Source organism: Podarcis filfolensis (assembly GCF_964270895.1).
Source record: "Podarcis filfolensis genome assembly, chromosome: 3".
Taxonomy (NCBI): domain Eukaryota; kingdom Metazoa; phylum Chordata; class Lepidosauria; order Squamata; family Lacertidae; genus Podarcis; species Podarcis filfolensis.
This window is the reverse complement of record NC_139606.1, coordinates 13797230-13819515: the sequence shown is the minus strand read 5'-3', so window position 1 is coordinate 13819515 and position 22286 is coordinate 13797230. Positions and strand designations below refer to the sequence as shown.

At 43.2% G+C, this 22286-nt stretch overlaps 1 protein-coding gene across 2 annotated transcripts in view; it reads right to left on the bottom strand.

The window, feature by feature from the left end:
• Nucleotides 1-1105: 1105 nt before the first annotated feature.
• Nucleotides 1106-22286, bottom strand: part of SLX4IP (SLX4 interacting protein) — a 95759-nt gene continuing 74578 nt past the window's right edge. For both annotated transcript variants that reach the window (XM_083606868.1, XM_083606867.1), the window contains 3 exons: nucleotides 20006-20073; nucleotides 6751-6845; nucleotides 1106-3238 (listed from right to left, as the gene is read on the bottom strand). In XM_083606868.1, coding sequence (XP_083462994.1) covers nucleotides 3139-3238; nucleotides 6751-6845; nucleotides 20006-20073 — 263 coding nt within the window. In that variant the 3' untranslated portion in view covers nucleotides 1106-3138. The remainder of the gene's footprint in view (nucleotides 3239-6750; nucleotides 6846-20005; nucleotides 20074-22286) is intronic.

Sequence of the window (22286 nt, the reverse complement as noted above, 5' to 3'; positions counted from 1 at the left end):
TCTCGCTCTCCAGGCTTCAGGAAGCTATCAGCAAGCCTGGGGAGCCCGCGGGAGTTCCCGCAGGGCTCCCTAGGCTGCGGATAGCAGCCTGCCGGCCGGCGCGCATAACACCCTTAAGCAGAGCGCCCCTCATGCCGGGCAGACATCTTCAGCGCGCCCTGCGCTCCGTGCAGCAGGCTGCTATCCGCAGCCTAGGGAGCCCTGCGGGAACTCCCGCAGGGTTCCCCAGGCTGCGGATGTCTGCCCAGCGCGCAGGGCGCTCTGCTTCAGGGTGCTCTGCGCCCCTCATGCCGGGCAGACATCTGCAGCGTGGGGAGCCCTGCGGGAGTTCCCGCAGGGCTCCCGACGCTGCGGATAGCAGCCTGCCACCTGGCGCGCAGAGCACCCTGAAGCAGAGCGCCCTGCGCGCTGGGCAGACATCCGCAGCCTGGGGAACCCTGCGGGAGTTCCCGCAGGGCTCCCTAGGCTGCGGATAGCAGCCTGCTGCACGGAGCGCAGGGCGCGCTGAAGCAGACCGCCCCGCGCTTCGGGCAGACATCGGCCAGCCCCACAAGCTCAGGGAACAGCGGGGAGGCGCAGCACCGCCATCCCGCTGTTCCCCGACCTGGTTTTTTTTGGGGGGGGAGGAAAATATTTTTTTCCTTTATTCCCCCCCCCAAAAAAAAAAACTAGGTGCGTCCTATGGGGCGGAGCGTCCTATGGGACGAAAAATATGGTAACTTCGAATAGGCTTTCTAAGATGTATAAGACTGAATCAGATAAGTATTGGAGATGCAATGATGTTGAGGGTATGTTCTTTCATATCTGGTGGACCTGTAAAAGGGTAAAAGAGCATTGGGAAATAATTTATAATGAATTGAAAAAAAATGTTTTTGAAATGTTTCGAAAAAACCCAGACTCCTTTCTCTTGAGAGTAATTCAGATGGAAATTCCTAGGTGTCAAAAAAGGTTATTTATGTATGCCACTACTGTGGCCCCTGTTTGGTTAGCCCAAAAATGGAAAACGAGCGAGGTCCCAACTAAAGAAGAGTGGCAACTTAAACTGATAGAATATGTGCAATTTGTGGACCTAACATATAGAATAAGAGAACAAGAAGAACATATGTTTAAAGAAGACTGGAAAACGTTTATTGAATATATGGGGGCAAATTGTGTACACTTGAAAACGTTGGCGTCATTAAGATAAATTCAATCGTGTAAATAACTTTTGATGGATGTAATACTGGAATACTGAATGGTTTGGTTTATATAAAACATGCAGGGATTTATGTTATGCAAAATGAACCATGGAAGGAGAAGAAGGTAAGGCATTGATATTTTAAGGTTGGTCAAAAATGAGTATTCTAAATTGTAAAACAGAAAATTTAATAAAAATTATATATTAAAAAGAGAGAATTGAAAACAAATTGTGGAATGAAGCGACTGCCTAGCTCACATACAAGCAATCGTCTGCCACCTTTCATGAAGCCCATAGGCAACCAACAGTGGAAACAGCTGAGTACACCAATCACTGCACCAGGGCAGTGATATGAGTGGAATATCACAGCAGTTTGAATCTCCACTTTCCATGAAACTTTACTAGATGATCTTGGACCAATCAGATCCTTTCGGCAGTTTTCGCAAGGATAAAAATGGCGGCAAACGTGCAACAGAGAAGAAAATGGGTGTATTATCTCCCTGATCAATTGCACTACTAGTTTTGCGAGCTCTTAGATCTCAAGCCTCCTTAAAACAATTCTGATGCAGTTTTAATGTCCTCGTAAACATTTATTGCAATGGAGAAAGAAAAGTGAGTCAAGTGAATAGTAAATCTCATAATAATCCAATAATAGAGGTTCAGCTCCAAACAAATTTAAGTGGATTTGAGATACAGAGGTGGGCTTAATTCTATCCTTTCTGCCTCTCTCTCTTCCCAACCTGCTGGTTGGGAAAATATATTCCATTCAGCACACTCTATTTCTTCTAAATGGCTTTTGCATATTAAAAGTTATACAAAAAAAACAGGAATAAGGCCAAGAGAAAGAAGGGCAACAGAACCTAAATCCCAGTTCGATTCCCATGGAAGTAAACGATGACAATTAGGCTGTAAACAACTGCAGCAGATAAAGACCCATAATGGATTCATGACAAAATGAAGAAGGGTATTTGAGGGAAGCCAAAAACAGATCAAAACTCACTTCTCCAATTACCTGTTGTAGATCACTACCAGGTGTAGAATACAATGCTATATGGAACTTGTTTCTTGTTGCATTTCAGTGATGTCAAGGATCTGAAACCTTAAGAAAGTTCAGGAGAAATGCCCATTTAGATGATACTTGCAGGTACTTAGCAAGCCCCCCAAGAAACCAATATATATTAACTATGGCCCTGGCAGAAGACAGAATCATGATAGCTTTAAATTTGGGGAACTTTTTCTGTGGCTTGCTTTTAGAATTGCCTTTCCCCCAACCCACAACCCCCACAGTTCCCAGTCAACACACACACACACACACACACACACACACACACACACACACATTGAATGAGTCTCTCTGCAAGCTTGGCATACGAGGGGTTAAGCATTAAGGGTTATTCTTTGGTGACTGCAGTCGGTTTTGGTTTGTCTGCATGACGGGCCCCGTCGTATTTCTCATAAAAACAAGTCTCTCAGGAAGGCTTTTTCTTCGAGTAAGCAACTCTCCATCAGACTCGGTTCCTGCCAAAGCCTCGTGTAGAAAAAACAATGTGGGATTTGGGGGTGGGGGGAACCTCTCTGAGAGATGTCCCCGGACAACCAGCACGACTGCAAGTCTGGGAACAGAGTGATCCTGCCTTCGGAGACAACCTTATTGCTCCTGCAGGACAGGACAGCAGTCGTTTCAGTCACCCTTTGACTTTGGTTTGGATGCGGCAGGGCTGCTGACTCACAGCACCGCCGAGGGTTCCTGCGTCGAAGCCCTGTCTAACCACGCCGCAAAATGAAGTTTTTGCTGGCCGGCTGCACAGCTCGGCTGTCTCCAATTCACATCACTTGTCCCATTCTGAAACAGGAAGCCCCAAGCTGCTCTCAGCTGTATTTATGCAATCCTTTGGTCGAGCTCCACGCCTACGTTTTTTGCTTCGGGCTGAGCATCGGAAGGAGCTGGAGATGCATTCTTCCTACTCCCTGTCTGAGTGCAGAGAGCCAAGATACACTTTCATGGTGTCCTTGCTGGGCTGCTTGCTCTCGTCAGCTTTCTTTGTTTTGGTCCTCTTCACTCTAATAAGAATAAGAATTTTAAAAAAGATATATTTTTCTTTAATAATGCGTAGCTTGCAACAGCTTTGCTCTTTCTACAAATTCAGGAAGGCTAAGGGAGGATCGGCTTTTGTCAATGACAAGCCTGCTTATTGTCTTGGCAAACACCTACGGCTTGCCCAGTATGGGTAGGATCAAGCCGCCGCCGTCTGCAATGGGGGAATTTACGAAAGAATGAGTTGTGCAGGGCTTCGGGTCCAAATCCACAGGACAGGGCGGAATTTTATCCAGATGTTACAACCCACAATGCACGTTGTCTTCACATCCTTCCCCACTGAAAGACAATGTTTTCAGGAAAATAAATTTTAAAAAAGATAAAGACCTAAGCGCCCAGAGAGGGATTCTAGACTTTTCGGCTTGTACAAATTGTACGCCGTTTTCATTAACACAGCGGACGCCAGACTATAGCAGATGAACATAGCACACCATTCTTAGTCCTGTGATTTAATATTAGAGAGAACCCTCTCTTCCCAGTCCACACTGGAAAACGATTCTGGGGGAATGACGGTGACGAACATCTTCTGGATGCTCACGGCAGCAGAGCATGGGTAGCCAAAACATCTTACAGATGTTTTAGACTCCAACTCCCTTCATTGCCAGTATGGCCAAAGGGAGATGTAGTCCACAACATCTAGAGGGCAGGATGTTGGTAATCCTGGATTGAGGAATGTTGTTTGGGAAATACATTTCCCATCTTTCCTTGCAGACTTGATACTGGCTGTTGTATATCTTTGTAGCACTTTCCTAGACTATGGAAGCCCTTCTATGAGCTACTATATCCAGGTAAGATTGGGGCCAAGAACAGGTGAGAGGGATGGTTCTGGGAGTCCTAGGAACTGGTCCATTTCATTTATGGATTCCAGAGAGGGAGAGCCTGAAAAATTGGGGCACGGGAGGCCAAAGACCCATAAAATCTGATGACCAAACCACATTACTTGAGGTTTCTGCCAATGCTTACCCATTTTAGATTTTCTGTTGCACTGGTGGGCATCCTTAATTTAAATATCGTTTGCATTTCTGTTTTCTCTGCCTTATTGATATGCGTTTTAGGTGATCATAAATCACCTTGTTGATTTTTGAACCAGGGTGAAAATCTTTCACAGAAACATTTAGCAGAGGTATGGAAGTGTTGTGATTCCCATGCTGAATTCATGTGCCCCTATGGGTTGGCTGATTCATTCCAATGGAGGTAGATCCACATATGCTTTCCTTTACATCCAGGGACCTGCTGCCTCCAACTGAACAGATGAGGATGGGCAGCCCATAAACTACTTAGTCAGCCCTCTGGAAACAAACAAACTTGAAGCCAAGAGACTGAGAATCAACTGGATTTCCATCCTACTTCCCCGCTGGTCATATTCTCTTCCCTGTCGGAGGTGTCCCTAGTGTTGTGTGGAGCAAAACCTTTTGAAAAAGTCTCACCCTGCCTGACACCGGGGTCTTTGGGCCCTGGAGCCCAGCCTGGCCTTGCCACCGCATCCCTGGCCCTCTCGCTGAACAACCACTCGGCCAGCGCTCGCTCACTCGTCACTCGGATGGTGAACGAGCTCAGACAGAGGGAGGCAGGCATGGGGCAACCCCAGCCTGGCCCTCCTCTCTGCAGGCGTTGGGTGGGGTTCACCCCCCAAGAGCCATGCCGGCTGGCCAGGCAGTGCAGCGTGGCCCCACCTGGCTGTGGTGGCAAGGGCTGGGCTGGCACGGCGGGCTCCATTCGCCCTCTGTGCTCCACGCATGCCCCGGGCACCAGCAAATGCCGTTACACCACTGCCTCAAAGTGACCTACATGTGGCTTCCTGCAGCCCACCCACGTCCTCGCTTCTCCAGACTGATGCACCCATGGTTATAGTCGTTCCCCGGCTATCTGGGGAAACATGTAGTTAAGGAGCTGGGTGATCTTTCAGGAGGCAAAATGAGGAAGATGAAAAGCCCAGACAACATGCTATCAAATGCCTTTCCCTAGCACATGCCACTGGCACAGATGAACTTTAAACAGGCTAGGCTGTTAACCACAGGCAGAACGAAGAGGGCAGTGTCTTGGATTTTGTCAGGAAATCTCAGCTTTAAGGCTAAGTTAAAGTGGGGGGTAAGTCCTCTGTGCAAAGGCCACAGCATAATGAAGGCTGAAGTTCAACTAACACTAATATTTGCGGTTGGCGTAAAGAGCACGGAGGAGAAAAGGAATGTTCCTTGGCCCAGTGATTACTTAAGCATAAAGGACCCTCAGCTGCTTTCCAAACGAGCAGAGAAAGGACCCAAATTTTATTCTATACCTTGGGAACTGATTCAATTCCCAAGCAGTGCAAGCTCTGGGAATGCAAGGATCAAAGGAACATTGACCAGCCAACTGGTAACTTACGAAGGGGAACAAGCACCTTTGCCCTGTCTGCCCAATTCATTTGGACACGGGGTTTCATTTTGGCCTGTTGCAAAATGAATTTCTACTTTGAATTCTGAACAAATGCATCATATGTATTGCTACATGTTAGACAGATGGCTCTCACAGATGGGTTAGGAAGCATATCCATTTCCAGAAAGAAAGAAAAAACAGCAAGGGGGTAGAATACCTCTCATTGCACCCCAAAACATGGTGGGCCAAGGACTGCTCCCATATACCTAGCAGCAGAAAGAAGCACAAAAATGCTATAGGTCAATTCTGTGCCCAGGGCAGCTGTCTACCAGCTCCATCTGGTATGCAGGCTGAGACCCTACCTGCCCACAGACTGTCTCACCAGAGGGGTACATGCAGGGCCGTCTTACCCATAGGTGCAAGGGGTGCAGGGCACCTGGGCACTGGGCTCTCAGAGGCGCCAGGGTGAGAGTCCAGGGCCCGAGCGTTGAGTTTGGGGAACAGCCCGCCCGTTGGTCGGAGCGCCGCGGTGGGCTCTTCTGCTGTGGCTGAGTTCTTCTTCTCTGTGCCACGAGTTCGGGGGCGACTGAGCCAGCAAGACACTGAGGCAGCCAGCCGGATACACCCTCCTGTGTGCCTGGGACTGGGCAACCGGGGGGGGGGGTCATGCTGGGCAGATCTTTGAACCCCAGCGCCGCATATGCTTAAGACAGCCCTGGGTGCATGCTCTAGTTATCTCCCGCTTGGACTACTGCAATGCGCTCTACCTGGGGCTACCTTTGAAGGTGACCCGGAAACTACAACTAATCCAGAATGCGGCAGCTAGACTGGTGACTGGACCGCCATCCTGACCACCTAAGACCCAACTTTCCCCATGATCAATTAACTGCGACAGAAAGCTGGAAGGGTAGGAATGAAAAACAGTCCCTTCCCACCCACCCTGTGTGGGTTCCAGTTGTTCGTCTTTGCTGTTTATTTCTAGGAAGTTGCTTTTATTAAAAACCATGCATATGCATGAATGACGTGGGGACTTTGGGGACTGTGCTGCAGCCTTGGCACTATCAAGTTTCCTATTCCCATCTTAAACATGTATGTGGTGTGAGAGAGAGCAGGGGAGAGCACTCACATCTTTTTCAGGGCATCTTGCTTTTCCTGCTGAGTCAGGGAAGTTGCCGCAGATTCTCCGAAATATTCAGATGTCCCAGGAGGAAGGGTCTCTTCCTAATCCAAAAGGTAATGCAAAGCTTTCAAACGGTGACCAGTTGCAAACAGTGGCCAGTTTTCAAAACGTTACAATATACATGTATTCTTTATATGTTTTACTGATTTTACAACATTTTGACATTTCAGAACTTGACTTCCTTCTCCCTCTTTCTGTTATCAAAATTAAATTAATTTGCTCATTTATTCATCTTCTTTAAATATATACTCTTCTGAAACTGCAGGTTATTGCAATAATCCTGCCAATGTTCTTATCTGTTTACAATTTATCTGTAAATAGTCAACAAACCATTTCCATACCTTTTTAAAAAAGTTTGTTATCTTGATTGCACATTCTTCTGGTAAGTTTCAGCATTTCTGCATATTCCATAGGTTTTTGTATCCATCCTGCCTTTGCTGGGACTTCTGCTTCTTTCCATTTTGGGGCAAGTAACATTCTTGCCACTGTAGTTGCATACATGAATAAATTTCTATACAGTTTGGGTAGTTCTGTCCCTATAATTCTCAAATAATGTTCCTATAATGCCCTATGTTATTATTCATTATTCATATTATTATCAGCACCAGAATGAAATCATAAAGGCCAATCTCTTCTCTCTCCTTCAGGTGGACAACATCAGCACGAGGACACAATGACAAGTCTCTCTTCTTCATTGGCCACTATCAACGCGAGGTCACAATGGCCAGTCTCTCTCTCTCCTTCAGGGAGGCAGCATCCTCATGAGGTCACAGTGGCCAGGAGAGGGTCAGAAAAAACAGATCACAGCAGGCTGTGTGTGCAGATGGTAGATCTGTCCTTATAGTTCCCCAAAGAAAAGCTTCCTTTTTTTTGTTTTTTACAAAAGTTATTTGAAACATCCTTTTCATTTCATTATATATCATTTCCCGGTAAGCCTTAACCTTACTAGAAGACCACCACATATGATAAAAAGAACCTTCTTTCTCTTTACATTTCCAACACTTATTTTAGATTTATACATTTTTGCCAGTTTACTCATTTTACTCATTCCCACCCCCAGTTTATGCATGTATTCTTTATTAACTCTTCCACCTCTCCAGAAAAAAGGGACACCAGATTTCACTAAACCAAGGGCAATCTTTCCTGCAATAATCTCCTGCTACACATTTTTGAGCCACTGAACTGAACCACAAACAAACAAAGCCAATGAGCTGGATTCCAAGCCATTTGAAGAAATTGCTGGCAAATATTTGATGTCTCTGTAGTTCGAACTGTGACAGATGCCAGGAGTCTGTGTAGCAGACAACAGCAGCTTGCTTTGTCACTTGTTACCGAAGAGTTAATGGAGCCGTGTCTATTCCGTTATTCTCTGAAGGATTCCTATGATCTCCCATATTAACTACATGGGATACAGAGACTTGCAAAACTCTGTCTATCCATCCATCATATTCAGCTTTGCTAGTGACTTTAATTTTGAATTATGCTTTTGAATTATGGGGCTGGAGGAGACTCTTGAGAGTCCCATGGACTGCAAGAAGATCAAACCTATCCATTCTGAAGGAAATCAGCCCTGAGTGCTCACTGGAAGGACAGATCCTGAAGCTGAGGCGCCAATACTTTGGTCACCTCATGAGAAGAGAGGACTCCCTGGAAAAGACCCTGATGCTGGGAAAGATGGAGGGCACAAGGAGAAGGGGACGACAGAGGACGAGATGGTTGGACAGTGTTCTCGAAGCTAGAAACGTGAGTTTGACCAAACTGCGGGAGGCAGTGGAAGACAGGAGTGCCTGCCGTGCTCTGGTCCATGGAGTCACGAAGAGTCGGACACAACTAAACGACTAAACAACAACAAAGTGACTTTAATAAATATATACGATCGTACATGCACACAGAACAGTGATTGTTCTCTTCATTATTAAAACCTATATATGAGCAGAATGAGAAATTTTATTTATGTATCCCCCACACACTGCTCCTGTAAAAGTCACACTCCTCACTGCAACCCTTCTGAATACTTAAAACTGGACCATCTAGCTGAGGCGAAAAGCTCTGGCATCCAATTGCCTTCTGGCCTATCCAATCAAAAATTGGAGGCCTCAGTCCTCAGAACATCATTGAAGCAAAACGTGCCACACTTCTCCCATGTCACATAACGTTGTGCCTTGATGACATGAAGAAGAGGCCAAATTCATGCATGCCGTTTAACTTGTGGCCTAAACCCACTTTGCAGTTTAGCTGCAGGGAAAGTGTTGCTGAGTGGAAAAGATTGCACTCTTTGACTTTTGGTTTGCTTTATAGCATTTGTCCGTAGAGGGGGCCGAAAAGGGTTAAAGCTTTGAAAAATAACAAGGGGAAAATGATGTATATGTGAAACACTTCTCAACATGCCCAGTAAGTATAGTAGATTTTCCCCTCAGAGCCACACCCTGTAAGTGCTATATTTTGAGAACTGAACAATTAACATAAGGAATATGAGTCATTCTTTGAACGACTCTGTGGGAACCAGATAGCCTCTTGCTTTTAGGAGGAATGTTAAGTTGCCTGAGGCTGGAATAGCACCAGATATATATATATATATATATGGAACAAAAAAGTGGACACTTCATATATCTTAAGTATTAATGGTGATACCTGCTTTAATAATTAGTTAATGAGATGTGGGAAGGGGGACTGGCAGGCGAGGACGGATGAGGAGCCTGTTTTGAGAATTCTGTTGTTTATTTCCTGTGGGAATGCCAAGGCTTCTGAATGAAAAAGGGAAGATTAAATCTGTTCTCATCCTGTCTGGGAATCCCAATTTTTTTTAAGTCAGTAAAATAAAGAAAAATATCACAGGCCGAAAGAATGACTGCAGAGGTTAGACTCTGTATGAGTATTGTAAATTGTAAAGCAGAAAATTTAATTTAAAAATTATTATTATTAATAATAAAGTGTTACCACGAGAGAGAAAAGGGGATGCAGAAAAGGATGAACAAATAATCAGTGGAACTTGGGCACATTCTTCACAGAAGAAAAATAATTTCCTCAATGGAAATATGGACATCCTATTCTATTATTATTATTATTATTATTATTATTATTATTATTATTAAATTTATACCCCGCCCATCTGACTGGGTTGCCCCAGCCACTCTGGGTAGCTTCCAACATATATAAAAACAGAATAAAACATCAAACATTAAAAACTTCCCCATACAGGGCTGTCTTCAGATGTCTTCTAAAGGCTGTATAGTTATCTCCTTGGCTGCAACATTTATCCAATGAAAATATGGATGTCCTAAGGAAATGCAGGACATTCTGGGATGGCTTCTGTAAATCCAGGATGGTACCTGGAAAATAGGGAAACTTGACAGGTCTGAAGTCACCACCCATAGTACTAGAGTTTGGGGACACCTGCTAAAACTGATTGGCAGAATATTCAAGACAGACAAAAGGAAGGACCTCTTCCCACAGGACAGAATTAGCATATGGAATTCACTGCCACAAGAAGTGGCCACCAGCTTGGAAGGCTTTGAGAAATTCACAGAAAAAATTATAGGGACAGAACTAACCAAACTGTATAGAAACTTATTCATGTATGCGACTACAGCGGCAAGAATGTTACTTGCCCCAAAATGGAAAGCAACAGAAGTCCCAGCAAAGGAAGGATAGATACAAAAACCTATGGAATATGCAGAAATGGCGAAACTTACCAGAAGAATGAGAAATCAGGTGATTCAACTGTTCTTAACCTGAGGTACCACTTTAGCTAATGGGGCCTCCCGCTGCCACCACGCCACTGCCGCGTGATTTCTGTTCTCATTCTGAAGCAAAGTTTTTAACCCGAGGTACTATTTCTGGGTTAGCGGAGTCTGTAACCTGAAGCATCTGTAACCTGAAGTGTCTGTAACCCGAGTTACCACTGTAGTTTCCTCTTGGCTGTTCTACTGCTGCTTTGCCCATCAGTTGCTGCCTAGTCCATCTCTTCTCTCTACCCTGCCCTCAACTTGCGACAGCTACTGGACTTTGAAGGCTCACCATTGAATCTGGGGTGCCAGGCGACACTTGCATCTACCATCTGCACACATAGCCTGCTGTGATCTGGTTTTTTCTGACCCTCTCCTGGCCATTGTGACCTCATGAGGATGCTGCCTCCCTGAAGGAGAGAGAGAGAGAGAGAGAGAGAGAGAGAGAGAGAGAGAGAGAGAGAGAGAGAGAGACTGGCCATTGTGACCTCATGTTGATAGTGGCTAATGAAGGAGAGAGACTTGTCATTGTGTCCTCGTGCTGATGTTGTCCACCTGAAGGAGAGAGATTGGCCTTTATGATCTCATTCTGGTGCTGATAATAATATGAATGATGGATAATAACACAGGGCATTAAAGGAACATTATTTGGGAATTATAGGGACAGAACTACCCAAACTATATAGAAATTTATTCATGTATGCGACTACAGTGGCAATTATGCTACTTGCCCCAAAATTGAAAGAAGCAGAAGTCCCAGCAAAGGAAGAATGGATACAAAAACTTATGGAATATGCAGAAATGGTGAAACTTGCCAGAAAAATAAGAAAGCAAGATCACAAACTTTTAAATAAAAGAACGGTTTATTGAATATTTACAAATAAACTGTAAACAGGTAAGAAAGTTGGCAGGGTTATTGTAAAAACTTGCAGTTTTATAAGAGCATATATTTAAAGTAGATGAATAAATGAGTAAATTGAGATATTTGGAATATGCAGAAAATAATAATAAAAAATTAAGGAACCGCAGAAAGAGGGGGAAGGAAGTCAAGTTTTGAAATGTTAAGGTGATTGTAAAATTATTGAAATGTATACAACTGAAAAACAAATAAAAAAATATGTTTGGGGGGGGATCATAGAAATGAGATTGATCAACCATTGTAATCTACGGTAACTAAATGGATCCCTCCTAGTTTCCTGGTAATGCATCTTGAGGAAGTAGAGGATTGTTTCTGTCAAAAGCTTGCGCCATAGTCAAGGAGCCTTCAAGATGCCGTAACTCATTTTGTTGTTCTTCGCCCCTGTTGCTGACTCCTGCTTCCCCAAGACTGCACCATTTTGAGTTCTAGCACAAATACTCCGCCTTCCAAGAAGGAATTCACAAGGAAACTGAAAACGACTATTCTCAAGACCTGGGAAAGGCCCTGTGTCAATTCCAGTTCCTTGCACTCACCTGAGGGCTAGCCAGGTTGGTGCCCTCTTTATAATGCTTTTGGGAAAAGGAAGGGGCTGCTCCCTAACTACTTTGCACATCACATTTCTAAGAACGTCTCAGTTTCTGGTGCCTTCCTTTGGAACTAAGCTCTTCACTTCTGGGTACTGGAATGTGTTGTTGTTTAGTCGTGTCTGACTCTTCGTGACCCCATGGACCAGAGCACACCAGGCACTCTTGTCTTCCACTGCCTCCCGCAGCTTGGTCAAACTCATGTTAGTAGCTTCGAGAACACTGTCCAACCATCTCATCCTCTGTCGTCCCCTTCTCCTTGTGCCCTCAATCTTTCCCAACATCAGGGTCTTTTCCAGGGAGTCTTCTCTTCTCATGAGGTGGCCAAAGTATTGGAGCCTCAGCTTCAAGACCTGTCCTTCCAGTGAGTACTCATCCTTCAGAATGGATAGGTTTGATCTTCTTGCAGTCCATGGGACTCTCAAGAGTCTCCCCCAGCACAATAATTCAAAAGCATCAATTCTTTGGCGACCAGCCTTCTTTATGGTCCAGCTCTCATTTCCATACATCACTACTGGGAAAAGCATAACTATAACAATACGGACCTTTGTCGGCAAGTTGATGTCTCTGCTTTTTAAGATGCTGTCTAGGTTTGTCATTGACTGGAATGTACATTAGCCATATTTTAAAGGAAAGGGAGAGGATGATAGGAGGTGAAGAATACAAAGGAATGGTTCTCTTAAACTCCCCCATGTGCATTATTTTTAAAAAATGTGCAGGGGTACTAAAAAACAAAAGGAAGTTTTCACAGTTTGCCAAAACCAAGCTGCTTCGACAGCTAGGTACTCGTTTACCTGACTGGATTTTAACTGTGGAATACAGAGCATTTCTTGCACTGCCTTACAAAAGAGAACTGAGGACCACATGCAAACAGCTACTGCATTTATATGCTTGAAGACATATGCTTAATACTGTTACTCCAAGGCTAAGATGTTAATTGAGGCATGAATTGCTTCCGATTGCACATTATGTCATGTGACTATCAACGGTGGATTCAGAGGGAATATTTGCAGAGAATGGATCTATTGTTCAGCGATAACACAAAGGCGGGGGAAAGGTCAGTGGTTTTATAGTCAAGACAACATTCGCTTAATAACATGCAAAGGAAACTAAAGCCAAGACCGTCTTTGGAGTTTTACTTCCTTCTGGTTGTTTAACGCTTTAACAATGCTGTTATATCTGCTGAACCCTCTCTATTTCCCTACTTTAAAGCAAGCATGGGAAGGATATGGTTACGGAGGAGGGAAGACGAAACTTTTGCATTTCTGACTCGGGAATCTTGAAAGCTTATTTTATCATTTGGCTGAAAGAAACACAGGAGGAAATCAACAGCAAATCAATAAAAATATTTTAAGAAGAAAGTGGAAATGTAAAAAAAACTACAGGGGAAAACGAACATGGATTTCCAAATACAGTGGTACCTTGGAAGACGAACAGAAGTCGTTCCGGAAGTCTGTTCGACTTCCAAAACATCCGGAAACCAAGGAGCGGCTTATGATTGGCTGCAGGAAGCTCCTGCAGCCAATCAGAAATCGCAGAAGCTGTGCTGGATGTTCGGGTTCCAAAAGAATGTTTGCAAACCAAAACACTCACTTCCGGGTTTGCGGTGTTCGGGAGCCAAAACATTTGACTCGCAAGTCGTTCGTTAACCAAGGTATGACTGTATCAAAGTTTTGTTGGATATCAAAATAAAGGAACACCCATGTAAGTACTAACTTATGACAGATGAACTGCACACAGCAGCAGGGCATTAGCAGGGAAGAGCTGACAGAGGGAGAGAAATGTGTTAATATATCAAAACAATTTATTCATCTTCTTTTCAATTCTCCCCCCTCACTTGCAAGTCCTAACCCTTTTGGGAAGGAAGAGGGAGGACTGGTGGGGACTATGGCAGGCTTTGTCAACATGGTGCCCGCCAGATGTTTTGGGTTGCAATTCCCATCAGCTCCAGTTCCACTCCTAAACAGGTGGAGGGCACCAGGTTGTCGAAGGCTGCATTAAGCATCCCTCTCGCTCATTCTCCCTTCCACAGAGCACACTTTCTGCCGACTCACCTTTGCAATATCCCAAATATCCCAAACGGTTGCTGGAAATAAACATCCTTATTTTACAAGGGTAAATTCCAAAACAGCAATAGAAGTGGCTGTTTGCTGATCTAATTATGGCAGCATGGACAATAACTGTTGATGACTTCAAAGGTCAATAGCACTTATCCTTGATCTTGCCATTTATAGTTGGATTAGGGAGGCTCAGCTGACAGTATCAACTTGCCCTCGATGAGAATAGTGGTCAGACACGGGGAGCATCACTAACCAGGACCAATCCCCTCTCTCACACTTTCATCCCAGCCATTACTCATGTGGTCTTCATCCTGGCTGCTTCCTTTCAGAAGAAGATTGCAACAGATGTCAGGTTGAAAATTGTTGTTCAGCCCAGAGATAGAAAGAAGATAAAGTCCTGACCAGAGAAGAATGGCAGATTAAGTTGATGGATTATGCCGAAATGGTAAAAATGACCGGAAGAATCAGAAATCAGGAAGACCAAAAATTTAATAAGGAATGGGGAAATTTTTATAATTTATCTTAAAAACCACTGTAAATAGTTAAAACTGTTAGTAGGATGGGAATAACACTTGTAGTTTAATAGTGAATTTTGGATATAATGGAGATGTAAAAGATGTGGATTATTATAAAATATGCAGGAGGAAATGATTAACAATAGGACCCACAAAGGGGAGGAAGGAAGTCCAGTAGATTCTATGGAATCTTGTCTTTATGTTGTATGTTGGATATGTGATTGTAAAACTGTAATTTGAAAAAAAACAGATAAATAATTTTAAAAAGAAAAAGAAAATTGTTGTTCAAGAGGCGAGCTCAGTTTTTATTGACAGGGAAAGCAAAAACAAGTCAGCACACTGTATTAATGCACTACTAGAATGCAAGGATGAATAGTGTTTTTATCAGTACTTTGGTATAAATGCATATTTAATTGAAGAAAATGAACCTTGCCCCTACTTCAATGTCCTTCCCCTTTGTTTATTTTTCTTCTGGCTTAGATTCAGCTACCCACTGTTGGAAAGGAAGTAGGTCTGCTAATACGTGTTCTCCCAGGAAGGCTTCAGAAATTATGGCACCAACTTCCAAAAAGTTAGAAGCCAATAGGCATAAGGCAAATTTTTATGATGTTATTTTTGCTCTACTACAACAAGCTCCTCACCAGCTCCCCCCGCTTCTATCGCATTGTATAAAATCACTCCAAATAAGCTCATGTACATTTTGCACAGTTGCAAACAGAAGGAAGGGATGTCCTTCTAGACAGTTAGCAATTCAGCAAGGTATAAAACATTATTTTCAATAGGCAATAAAGTGTAATCAAATATTTAGAAAGCAAAATAGGCATCAAATTTTACAAGACCTAGGGTAAAAGCGGGACAACTAAAAGACTTTAAGAAATAAAAGCATTACAGCTGACGTAAACATACAAGCTCTTAGTTTGAATTGACAGTTAACACTCAGAATTCTGATTTCACGAGAATTGCTTTCAACTCTTCACTATCTTGGCATCTTTGAAAAACAACCGAGGGACTTGGTGATATATATATTTTATATATATTGCAAAATCTACGGCTTATCTTTGTAAATCGGTCTACGCTAAAAGACACTTCCCTTTCTTGTGTCCCACCCGATATCAGAACGTATCTGTTGGATAATTATTCCTGTTGAAGGTACTGACAACCGTTAATCATGGTTATGGAGAGTGAAAATGTATCATTGCTCTCTTAGAAGCTATTTCCTAATCTAAGTCTGGGTGTGCCCTCAAAGTAGCTTTGTTTCATCCAGACTTCCCCGTCTCCCCAAATATCTCCATTATTTCAACACTGAACAAATACAGATCTCTCAGAAAAGCTGGAAATATTTACTGCTTAGCCCTAAGGGCCTCTCAGCTATATTCTGTGCACAGCTATTTCAAAATATTTGCCATCTTTCATAACTTTATACCACCTCCTTTTATAGGCATGCCCCATTTCCACTTTTTAGCTTTCTCGAGAGCCAGTTTATTCATTCAGCTGGATGGCGGAATAAAGCTTTCCCCAGACCATACCATTTCAGGCCACGAGTGAAGAAGGTGCTGGTTTGAACAACTGGGATGCAAGTGGCGCTGTGGTCTAAACCACTGAGCCCCTTGGGCTTGCTGTTCAAATCCCCGTGAGGGGGTGAGCTCCCGTTGCTTTGTCCCAGCTCCTGCCAACCTAGTAGCTCGAAAGTATGCCAGTGCAAGTAGATAAGTAGGTACCGTTGTGGTGGGAAGGTAAACGGCGTTTCCATGCGCTCTGGCTTCCATCATGGTGTTTCGTTGTGCCAGTAGTGGTTTAGTCATGCTGGCCACATGACCCGGAGAGCTGTCTGTAGACAAACGCCGGCTCCCTCGGCCTGAAAGCAAGATGAGCACCGCAACCCCATAGTCGCCTTTGACTGGACTTAACCATCCAGGGGTCCTTTACCTTCATACCTTGTTTGAACAATTGCTTATGATAAACCTTCCTGAGCAATGGCAGGGGGCGGAATGTCTGGAAGTAATCTCAAAACTTTTCCCTATCCAACTACTTTCGAATGTGTAATGTTTTTGTGTAGACTCTTGAAAAGGGGGAAGAAGAGTCCACTTTGAACAACTCCTACTGTCAGAAATTTCTTCCTTAATGTTTAGTCAGAATGTCTTTTCTTGTCCACTTGAAGCCATTGGTTTGAGCCCTTTCCTCCAGAGCTTGTTCCCTCTTCCATGTGACAGCCCTTGAGATATTTGAAGATGGCTCTCACATCTCTTCTCGGTCTCTTTCCTGGGCTAAACATACCCAGCTCCTTCAACCATTCCTCATAAGGTTTAGTTTCCATACCCCTGATCATCGTGGTCTCTCTCCTCTGCACATGTTCCAGCTTGTCAATATCTTTCTGCCCTGCAACCTAAAGTGGCGCAGTCCAAGAAAAAGCTTTGTCCTTTGATGTATGGTAGCTGAATGGATATACTGGCCCCAAATCTGCCCTGAATAGAGGAGTCAGCTCAGAATACACGCAGGGGCCAGCTCAGGACCACTAAGAACCAACAGCTCTCTGTTTCAAGCAGATGCTCAGCATCTGCTAAGCAACGATCAAAAACCAATATGCCTCCATCCTAGGAAAATGTAAAAGCTGCATTAAAGGTGTTGCAGTAAGGAACGGCATCCTTTAAAAAGGCAATGCTTCTTTCTGATAACGTGGATAACATCATAGCAGTCTATCTTGGTATTGCCATTCATCTGCCATGCTTTCAGTCAGTGTTTGATGTTGGCATTCGATGTGAAACACTGGCGTAAAGATGTCCTTAGACTTTCCCTTCTCCCCCGAGCTCAAGCTAGCTTCACCTCGTTTTTTATAATAATAATAATAATAATAATAATAATAATAATAATAATAATAATTTTATTATTTATAGCCTGCCCATCTGGCTGGGTTGCCCCAGTCACCCTAGCAAACAATATATTCAAGAACAGGAGGCACCATCTATTTGGCAAGATGACAGTTTAATATGAATCTTGCCACCATCAGCGGCATAATGCATTATCAGTGGGGAAATATTATTATTTAAGCCACGTATTTAAGAATAGAACACCAGACGTATTTCAGATGTACACAAATGTATAATCAAACCTTTCTCCTACACAGGGCATTCTAAAGCAGTCTAAACAATGTATAAGAGACCACCTAAGAAGCTGGGAGCAGCGCTATCCAAAAAATCTGGTGGGGCAGGGAGAGGTCTATCCACCATCCTGGTGGTTCAAGAGACCTTCCAACTGACCCATACTTTTTAATGAAAGCTGTGCTATGCTCTTTCTCTCTCTGTGTGTGTTTCTCTTAAAAAGCATCTCAAATGACAACAGACAAAAATGACTTCTGAAAGAACCTCAAACAGCTGTCTATACAGTGGTACTTCGGGTTACAAACACCTCAGTTTACAAACACTTCAGGTTACAGACTCCACTAACCTGGAAGTAGTATCTCGGGTTAAGAACTTTACCTCAGGATGAGAACAGAAATTGCACAGAAGCAGCATGGCGGCAGTGGGAGGCCCCATTAGCTAAAGTGGTACCTCAGGTTAAGAACGGTTTCAGGTTAAAAACAGACCTCCGGAACGAATTAAGTTCATAACCAGAGGTACCACTGTATATTTGTTCATTCACAGCCAAGAAGACATCAGTGTCCAGCAGCTTCAAATCACAGTACAAAATTATTTCATCAGCAGATTGCCCAATAATGTTATGTGCAAATATCATTTCATCTGCAGACCATCCAACAATGAAATGTGCAAAAATAAGGCAGATTCTCAATGGCTGTAGAATCACTGAATGAATGAATGGAAGTTGGAAGTTGAAATAAGGAGGCAACTTCAAAATGGTTGAGCATACCATGTCCCATTTGACAAATTCCTTTTCGCTGTGCTCCCATGAAAGATGTGTTGGAAAGCTCTAAGTGTGAAATTGCCCTCTGAATCCAAGACTTCCTACTGATGCTTCCTACAGTGGTCAGAAGTGGTGGAACCTCTACACTCATTTTGGGCCAGCCAACCTAAAAAATAGTGTTAAATCAACTCCCTCTCTGTTTGATTTGGACATGGCTCACAAAGAATGGTTATTTTTTAAAACACACCCAGAAAAAAAAAATCCGTTTTGAAACGCCTTATGATGTTGAGTGTTACAACAAAACAAAACTAGTCCCATGAGCACTTTTAATTTCTCTTGTGCCAGGCTTTGCTGCCTGCCAATAGTGCCAAGAACCAATACCCATTGCCCAATTCATTAAAAAGAGACTGGTTACTGTTAGCAGTCTCCAATAGGGTGACAGTCGCCACACACACACACATACAATGCTCGTGGAGACTCTTGAGAGTCCCATGGACTGCAAGAAGATCAAACCTATCCATTCTGAAGGAAATCAGCCCTGAGTGCTCACTGGAAGGACAGATCGTGAAGCTGAGGCTCCAATACTTTGGCCACCTCATGAGAAGAGAAGTCTCCCTGGAAAAGACCCTGATGTTGGGAAAGATTGAGGGCACAAGGAGAAGGGGACGACAGACGACGAGATGGTTGGACAGTGTTCTCAAAGCTACAAACATGAGTTTGACCAAACTTTGGGAGTTAGTGGAAGACAGGAGTGCCTGGCGTGCTCTGGTCCATGGGGTCACGAAGAGTCAGACACGACTAAACAACAACATATACCCAACACATTTTACATATACTTTTGAGTTTTTTTCAGAATCACAAAACATACTTCTAATTACTAAATGGATGTTACCTTAACTTCAGCTAAAGTTGGGGATGGATCAATCAATCAGTCACTGTCAGTTTCACCTGTGATCATACATTCCCCCTATTCATCTGCGGGCTGTTGTTTTTTAACGCAAAAATAGCATTTAAATACATATTTTTCACAATGTGTGAACGTCTAACCCTGCCCCCTGTAAACTAGGCCTTCTTATCCACATTTTGCTCTGGATGTTACTGCGGGAGATCTGCATCATATTGGAACGTGGCAAATAATTTATTCTGCAAGAATCCCTAGCTGCTTAGTATGGATTGCAGAAGCACTCGAAATTAAAGCATTTAAAACAAGGTTATAATTAAAAAAAATAAGCTTGTAAAGTCGCTTTATTCTGCACCCTAAGGAACGACCCTGCTTTGCAGAAGTGGTCTGCTTCCCAGAAGTTCTCATCTTTTCCCCTGCTTGGGTGTGTAGCTTGTGATCCCAGAGAACATTTTCTTGACTCCAAGTTTTAAACTACTTGGCCTAAGTATTTTTGTAACATTTTCCATCTCCAGCACGTGCCAAGAATCTGTGAATGGCAAAGGCCAATATAAAAACCACCCACGTTTCTAACAAGCGCATGGCAAAATGTGCTGTTTCTTAATACCCTTCAGTGCGTCCCGGTGCCACACTCTCACTGACCTGAGGAGGTGGACTGGAGTCAAGTCTTGTGACACAAACCACAAATCGGTCAGGAAACACTCGCAACTCTGCAAAAGAAGGAAGCACAGGGATGTTGTGTGTATCTTTGCCCCGCTCCCTCAAATACACACATACTAACAAGCTTAGACGCCCCTCTCTAAGCTGCCTCATCCCTTAAGATTTTAAACACGCAGCACTTTTTTCAACTGGCATCTATGCTAATGGCATTACTTACTTCTCTTGACAGACAAGAGCACCCAGACTGCATAAGCCTCATGGAAATATGCTGAAGTCAATCACTAGAACTGAAGAAACCCCCCCAAAAACCCCAAACCACAAGATTTTGCCACACACAGAGGACAGAAAATAAAATATTACACTTCTATTTCTTTGCACCTTGCCCAATTATTTCTTTTTCTTTTTTTCCTTTTTGGGAATATGTTTTATTGGGATTTAAAGATCTACACATCATGCAGCACAGAAGCAAAAAAAGAAAAAGTCTGAATTAGGTTTTCTTTTCTTTTTCATTTTGTCACAAGACGAGAAGATAGAGTATGACACTAATGATATTCATGTGGGTAGAGTCAGTGCACCATGTTGTCATAAATCTGCTGTTTTCTTTTTTCCTTTTTTCTTTACCAAAATATGTTTTAATGACACAGCTTTGCCTTTGACTTTCAGACTATTTTTTAACTTAATTTTACAAGTGTAGAGTTGTAACAACACCAAATGCATATCCATATTTAGATATTTCTCTGAATCTCGAGACTTCCCACAATCCCCTCCATGAGTCCTGTTATCAACTTTTTCAACCGCATATTATTTCATAATCCATATCTTATACCTCTCCATATTATCCATATTATTTGCTACATTACAAATGTTATTAAAAATCCTGCTAATGTTTTCATCTGCTTACAATGGCCTCCTAAATAAATTATAAAATTTTCCCATTCTTTATTCATGTTTTTGTTTTCTTGGTTCCTGAGCTTCCCGGTCAATTTTGCCATTTCAGCGTAGTCCAACACCTTGATTTGCCATTCCTCTCTAGTAGGGATTTTTTCTTCTTTCCAATTCCCAATCATTTCTTAACCCATATCATAACACATGGCATGGAAACTAGACTCTGTGAGCCAAGCTAGTTGTGGCATTGTGAGAATAGAATGAATGTACCCTTTTTTTTATCAAACCTATCCATTCTTAAGGAAATCAGCCCTGAGTGCTCACTGGAAGGACATATCCTGAAGTTGAGACTCCAATATTTTGGCCACCTCATGAGAAGAGAAGACTCCCTGGAAAAGACCCTGGTGTTGGGAAAGATTGAGGGCACAAGGAGAAAGGGACGACAGGGGATGAGATAGTTGGGCAGTGTTCTCGAAGCTACTAACGTGAGTTTGACCAAACTGCGGGAGGCAGTGGAAGACAGGAGTGCCTGGCGTGCTCTGGTCCATGGGGTCACAAAGAGTCGGACACGACTAAACAACAACACCCTTTTTTGTTATTCAAATAGTAGCTGTGGGGATGGGGAGCTGCTCTCTCTCTCTCTCTCTCTCTGTAGTCCTGAGAGAAACAGCACCTCTGAAATTGCCATTCGCTCATACGTGGTGGACTTGTTTTTTTAAAAAAAGTCACAGGCTTTTGGGGAATGATACATAATGAGTTGAAGAAGAAGTTTAAAACAGTCATCTCAAAAAAGCCTGAACAAAAAAAGTTGGTTAAATTGTTTATGTACGCTACTACCGCAGCCAGAATTTTGCAGGCACAGAAATAGAAAGAAGAAGAAGTTTCAACAAAAGAGGAGTGGACTTTAAAACTATTAAGACTATGTGGGGATGGTGAAATTGATGGCGAAAATAAGAGAGCCAAAAGACGAAATGCCTGTGGAAGAGTGGAAACCCTTTTCATACTATCTGAGAAAATATTATAGTCAAATGAAATTGCAGGCAGGACTTGAGATATAAGCAAAGGAATGCAAATCATAAAGGAATATCATGTAGGATGCATGTTATAGAAAAAAAGGATTACAATTAAGGCAGTAGATCAGGCACCCCCAAACTTGGCCCTCCAGATGTTTTGGGACTACAACTCCCATCATCCCTAGCTAACAGGACCAGTGGTCAGGGATGATGGGAATTGTAGTCCCAAAACATCTGGAGGACCGAGTTTGGGGATGCCTGCAGTAGATAAAGGATTTGAACAGAAACATCATGGAAGTAAGGATGGGAAGTCAAAATGTTAAGGAAAGATTGTACTGAAACTTAATTGAATTCTTATCCCCACC